This window comes from Malaclemys terrapin, chromosome 11, assembly GCF_027887155.1.
Source record: "Malaclemys terrapin pileata isolate rMalTer1 chromosome 11, rMalTer1.hap1, whole genome shotgun sequence".
Lineage (NCBI taxonomy): Eukaryota > Metazoa > Chordata > Testudines > Emydidae > Malaclemys > Malaclemys terrapin.
In genome coordinates this window covers 10,029,656-10,036,033 of record NC_071515.1, presented here as the reverse complement: position 1 = coordinate 10,036,033, position 6,378 = coordinate 10,029,656, and the positions used below count along the sequence as shown (strand labels likewise).

General features: G+C 46.4%; 1 protein-coding gene across 1 annotated transcript; it reads right to left on the bottom strand.

Moving 5' to 3' along the window:
• Positions 1 to 2,623: 2,623 nt before the first annotated feature.
• LOC128845806 (slit homolog 3 protein-like) lies at positions 2,624 to 4,048 on the bottom strand. Its single transcript, XM_054044857.1, has one exon. The coding sequence runs from the start codon at positions 4,046 to 4,048 to the stop codon at positions 2,984 to 2,986; it is 1,065 nt and encodes a 354-aa protein (XP_053900832.1). The 3' UTR covers positions 2,624 to 2,983.
• Positions 4,049 to 6,378: the final 2,330 nt, after the last annotated feature.

The following is a 6,378-nucleotide window of genomic DNA, read 5'->3' as shown; positions in this document are numbered from 1 at the left end:
TAATAATCCCTAATATCATGTATCCTAAAAATCCTAAATAAGGCACAAAATTCCAGAGACACAAATCCCTTATTGCATGTTAAAGAGCACTTATACTACAATAGCACGAAGTTCAAATATATTAAGTGAAGCAAATTGTTGCAAGTGGCCAGTTTGCAACAAATGGCTGACAGCAGATCTTAAATTGCTTTAAAGTTTACATAGATAAAAAACAATTAAAACACACAGACACATTTCATGCACATACATATGAAATACTACAATAAACTAACCTAAACTGTACATATACTAAAATGATAACTAAAAGAATATTATTAAGCTTAATCTATAAATTTGTTGCTGCTTTCCTTTAAAAATCAAATTATTGCTGCTGCTGTTCAGCGCCTGGTCAGGCAGTTCTGCTCCACTCCAGCTTTCTTTTCTCACTCTGCAGCCGTTTTTCTTTGGCTTCTCTTCCTGGCTTACCAGCTCTCCCTGCATGGCTCTCTGCCTCTCAGATGCAGCTTCTGGACTCCAAAAATGCTGCTGGCAGCTGGCCTTTTATGCTACATTGTAGCTCTTTCTTTATATAGATTCCTATTCCTAGCTAGTTACCTCACTTGCACATGCTCAGTCTTGACCATTACCTCAGAATTCTGATTGACAGGTCTGACCTTTAAAACAAGCTGTGACTGGTCTGAGTGGGTTCTGACCAGTTAGAGGCTTAGCTGATGGACCTCTCTGTCACCTTACTGCACATGTTCAATACTTGCCAATCTTGCACATGCTCACTGATGTCCTTCACCTCAGAGCTGTGGTTCTGCTGAGCCACACCCACTTGGCTCTTTGCCGGGACACTTTTTTAAAAGAAATCCTATATTCTTACTGAGCATGCTCAATGGTCTGCAGCATCCATCTCAGAGTGGAGTGATTTCTGCTCACTAAGAATAGAGATCAGAGGTACAAAGTAGAGACTGGAGAGTTTTCTCTGGTAATAAACCCCTTGAAACTTCCTGAATAAATAAATAATTAAAAATAAGCAGCAGCATTTGTAACCAACTATTCTCCTGCAGTGTTGGAAACTGAAACAGAGCAGCATTGGGCTGGTATACGGTCACTAGAAAGTGAGACTAACTAAAGAAAGTTGCCAAATCCTGCCTTGTTTTAAGGCAAGTTTGCAATGTTCTTGAGGCCCAAAGCTGCCCCAAAGCTTGCATACCTAGTGCCTAGACAGAGGGTCTCCACTTGTGTAGTGGCTTTGACACCATCCCCTCCCTACAGATAGTGTAGGGGCATGGCTGGAGGAAAGGGGTTATAATTGGGGTGTCTTTGTATCCTGTGCTACCAGAACAAGGCCTGGAGGCTGTGTGTAGCCAGTGAACAACAGAGCTGCCTGAAGACTGCTCTAATATGCACTGGTGCTGAGTGATTCCAAGATTGGGAGGTTCCAAGGTGGCCTTTGTGTCCTCCCGCAAAACTACGCCTAGTTCTCAGCCCCAGATAAGAACCTGGACCAGAAAATGAAAACAGAGAAGCACATCAGTCCACTTTCACTGTCGAGGCTGAGTCAAATGCAACAGGGAAACAGCAGAACTGGTGAAAACAATCAACGAGATTTTCAAATTCACCCTGGTAGGGTTTTTTATGATGATTAATTTTCTTAGAGAAACAGACAATGAAAAGTACAAATTTATACAATTTACAGCTTGTGTAAATTCCCAAATACTGCATGCTTCACAGGACCGCCAAGAGAATTACATATCTATGCAATTTTACAACTCATTGAAATTGCAAGACCAGACAATCCTATATATGCATAACGTGCTAGGGTGGTGGTACCAGTAACAAAATAGGGGAAGACATACATGAATAGGCAGAGGAGGGAAGGAGGGGAATGCGGGGGGGGGGGGATAAGGTGGAATGGAAGTCTGGCATTCTTTGAAATATCTCAATGTTTTTTATGCAAATTTATCTAGAAACAGGAACCCTTTACAGTCCAAGAAATAAAAGTGAGATTCAGGTCCATTTGGTTGTGATAAGAATTTTTTTTCCAGTGTTGTTGCAGCTGTGTCGGTCCCAGGATATTAGAGAGACAAAGACCCGAAGAAGAGCTCTGTGTAGCTTGAAAGATTGTCTCCTTCACCAACAGAAGTTGGTGCAATAAAAGATATTCCCTTCCCCACCTGGTCCCACTAAGAATTACTGTTGGCATGAGCGGTCTTACAAACGAGGGTGATGAATGTTGTGTCATCTGCTTGATAGCCTCACACTACTCACCACACAGAATCCCATGAGGGAGAGAGAGTCTCTGGGTGGAATGATTCAGACCCTGATTCCATTTGGTTTTGGATTTTCGGTTTTGGATTACCTTGCCAAATGCTCACCTCTTGCCACACCTCCAGAGGATAGGGGAGTTGCAAGAGAATTGTGGGAGGTGAGTTGCAATCACCTGCAATAGTTTGATGCAAATCACAATCATATAGGGCATAGTCTTCTTGAGCACTGTGGGTGTAGAGCAAGGCAAGGAAGACGAGAGGTAAAGAGATATAGAAGGCTCTGGAGAGGACACTCTATTTTAATAATCTGCAGTGACATGACTCAGTAGCAAGGCAAGAACTTCTTTCTTTAACTATCGGATGTGATTTTTAACTTTGAGGTTATCTCTATAATTGGCAGTTAAGTTTTGTTCTTTTCACTGTAGTGGAAGATTCAGTACAGACCCTCTGGTGTCATGGAGCTTGTGCTAAAATCACAAGGAACAAGCAGCAGGCATGTCTCCGGGGGCAGAAACAACCTGTCCAACAAGTCCCTTCTGAGGAAGTTGTTTCAAACTTTTGCCTTCCTTTCAGGTGAGGTTCTTCACCATCTGGCAGGACAGAGCTCAGGCTACAGCCACCAATGTTTTCTCATAACCATCCTCCAAAAGAAACCGCAAAGTCTGACCTAGATTGCTTATTACATGTTCAAGTAATAAAAGTTTTGGAGAAAGGCCCTGATAGCAAGCTCAGTCTTGTGATTCGTAAGAGATGTCACTGTCCTCACTCCAGTGCTTGCCTGTCCTTTTCTTCCTGTTCCTCTCAGCCATCACAATAGCTGCCACCACAGTAATGAACACTGTGAAGGTAATGACGAGAACCGTCACAGTCTCTGCGACGCAGAGCTGGGTGTCCACTGATGACAGGGACAGGTTTCTCAGGACTTGCGGCTCCATGCATGTCATGTTGTCGTAGTCATCCAAGATCAGCCGCTTGACACTGTGCAGCTTTGCAAAGACTCTCTGCAGGTCACAGTCGCAGATCCACGGGTTGTAGGAGAGCAAGATGTGTGTCCCAGGGGTCTGGATTGTTAGGAAGGTTTTGAATCGGATATGTTCAATTTCATTGTGCACCAAGTTAAGTACCGTTAGGCTATTCAAGGATGTAAAGACCCCAGGAGAAATCGTCTTTATCCTGTTGCCCTCCAAGTTCAGAAACTCTAAATGCTGCAGCATGGAGAAGACCCCATTGTGGAGGTTCAAGAGGTGATTATTTTGAAGATGAAGCTGCCTCAAGCGGGTCAGACTCCGGAAGGCTCCCATTTCTATGGAGGAGATGTTGTTATATTGGAAGCTGAGCTTCTGAAGGTTCTCAAAATGCTGGAAGTTCCTGTAATATAGTTCCTGGAGCCTATTATAGGACAAATTCAGCTCTCTGAGAGAGGTGAGCCCTGTGGAAAAACTGCTTCCAAGCACTGTAATCTCGTTTCTATGGATATCAAGCTTCTGGAGTCTCTCTAAAGAGCTAAATGCTCTCTCTCCAACTTCGGTGATGTAGTTCCCACTCAGAAGTAGAACTTGTAACTTCCACAGGGATCTCAGAACTTTGCTTGGAACAGAATACAGGTTACTGATGGACAAATCCAAGTGCTCAGTCTCAGGTGGGAAGATGAGGTTGTCAGTCACATTGACTCCAGAGCAGTTCACAAACTTGGCCCCTTCTTTGCAAAGGCAGATTTCCTGACATGGGTAATGAAATTCAGACTCGCCAAAGGAGAAGTGAATCCAAATCCAGATTAAATAGTGGACACGCATCTTCCGCCTCCTTGCATGTATTCTAGTGTATCTGTACAAGAGGAATAAAAGATGTAAGCATATGTTACAACTATATGTAGCATATTGGGCATAATATAGGAAGGAAAGCACATATTTCAATGTTACAGGCTTCCACGTAGCTTCCATTGCCTTTACTGGGTTAAAACTATTACACCTCTGCCAGGGGTGTATAGACCCTGTTCTACCATGGCCCATGCAGGGGTTATCAGGTTGGCTGGCTATCTCCTCAGCTGCAGTTAATTTCTGGGCCAGCAACAGCTGGGGGATAAGAAGGCTGCAGATTAGAGGGGAGGGACAAACTGAGGGACTAGGAGAGAAGACTCCTTCAGCAGTAGACTGACAGGAAGCTGTCCAGCATGTTGGACTTCCAGTGAGGGAGAATCAGAGAATGTGAGTCTAGAAAAGGCCTACAGGAGAGGTGAGGTAGGAAGCAGCCCAGGAAAAAAGCAAGCAATGGTGAGGAGCTGGTCCCAGCTGAGTAATGCAGGGTCCCTGGGCTAGAACCCAAGGGCATGGAAGAGTCTGGGTTCCATTACCATCTCCCAGAAAGGTGATAGTAAAATGCCTTGAAGCAAAGGGGTCAGGACTCTGCAGGGCCCTGCAATTATCCACCTTTTGCTAGGACTCCTGGTCTATCAGACGTTTTATTGTCCCAAAAGGGGAGAGACAATACATGACTTGGCCAGAGAGCTGGAGTCAGAAATGGAAGCTACCTGGCACAGGGCCAAATAGCTGTTGGCATGGTGGGGGGAAACTGAGGCAAAGTCACTGCGACACTTCCCACAGCCAGGAGAGGGCGCTGGCTGGGAAAGGCACCCCTGGACAACATCTTTGACAGCTAGGTGAAAACAGCAGATGCTAATGGCTACATCAGATATTTCTCAAGATGGACAACACACAGTGGTCTTTCAAAGGATTCCATTTAAGCATTTATACTTAATGAAAGAGAAGGTGGGGGGAGGGGGAGAGAGATATTGTTCATTTTGGATTATACTTATGGTGATTTTCAATTATTTCTGTCTTATGCTATGCTTTTTGGTGCATCTGAATTCATTTCTGGCTTAGATTTTTCCTGCACAGATATTTGTAATAGTTACAACGACAACTAGAGTTGCCAACTTTCCAATTGCATAAAACTGAACACCCTTGCTCCACCCCTTCTCCAAAGCCCCACCCCCACTCACTCCATTCCCCCCTCCCTCCATCGCTCGCTCTCCCCCACTCTCACTCACTTTCACTGGGCTGGGATGGGAGGTTGGGGTCTGGGAGGGCTCCAGCTGGCGGTGTGGGCTCTGGGGTGGGGCCAGAAATGAGGGGTTCAGGGTGTGGGAGGGGGCTCAGGGCTGGGGCAGGGGGCTGGGGTGTGGGAGGGAGTTCGGGGTGCGGACTCCAGCCAGGCAGCGTTTACCTCAGGTGGCTCCCGGTCGGTGGGACAGCGGGGCTAAGGCAGGCTCCCTGCCTGCTCAGGCTCTGTGCGGCTCCCAGAGGTGGCCAGCATGTTCAGCTCCTAGGTGCAGAGGTGGCCAGGTGGCTCTGCATGGCGCATGCTGCCCACGCCCGCAGGCACAGCCCCCAAAGCGCCCACTGGCCACGGTTCTCAGCCAACGGTTGCTGTGGAGCTGGCACTTGGGGCGGGGGAGCAGTGCGTGGAGCTTCCCTGATTGCCCCTGCACCTAGGAGCCACAGGGACATGTTGGCCACTTCCAGGAGTCACGCATAGCCAGAGCAGGCAGGGAGCCTGCCTTAGCCCCACTGCACCACTGATCAATGGTGCTGACTGGAGCCGCCAGGGTCCCTTTTCGACCAGGCGTTCCGGTTGAAAACTGGATGCTTGGCAACCCTAACAACAACAACACTGGTGTAAGAATCAGCAGGCCTAATGGGGTTAGCTGCACTATAACACACAAGGCAAGTGGTGTAGACCAGGAATTCTCAAAACTTCGTTACAACATTTCCCAGTCACCATCACACAGAATGCATTTCCTTATATAACATTTCTCTGGGAACTGCAGCAACTATTGACATGGAAAACAACATCAGGAAAACATTTCATTTTATATATCGTATATTTGTAGGTATGTCTTAACTAATGCACTTCACCAGCTGCGAACGGGACAAGCCAGCACCCTGTAAACAGCTGGCTTCTAGTTTGAGAAAAAATGTCTTAGACAATCATGTATTAGGCCTTTGAAAGAGCTCCAAGCTAGGGCCAGTAGCTTGGTAGTCAGAGCTCGAACCTGCAGATCATTGCTGGTACTCAGCACAGCAGACCTGGGGGTCAGTGCTGACTTAGGGAACTGCGACTCCCA

Bases quoted from the DNA above. Each gene is read 5' to 3' on its own strand.
- LOC128845806 (XM_054044857.1), bottom strand. From the start codon at position 4,048: ATGCGTGTCCACTATTTAATCTGGATTTGGATTCACTTCTCCTTTGGC.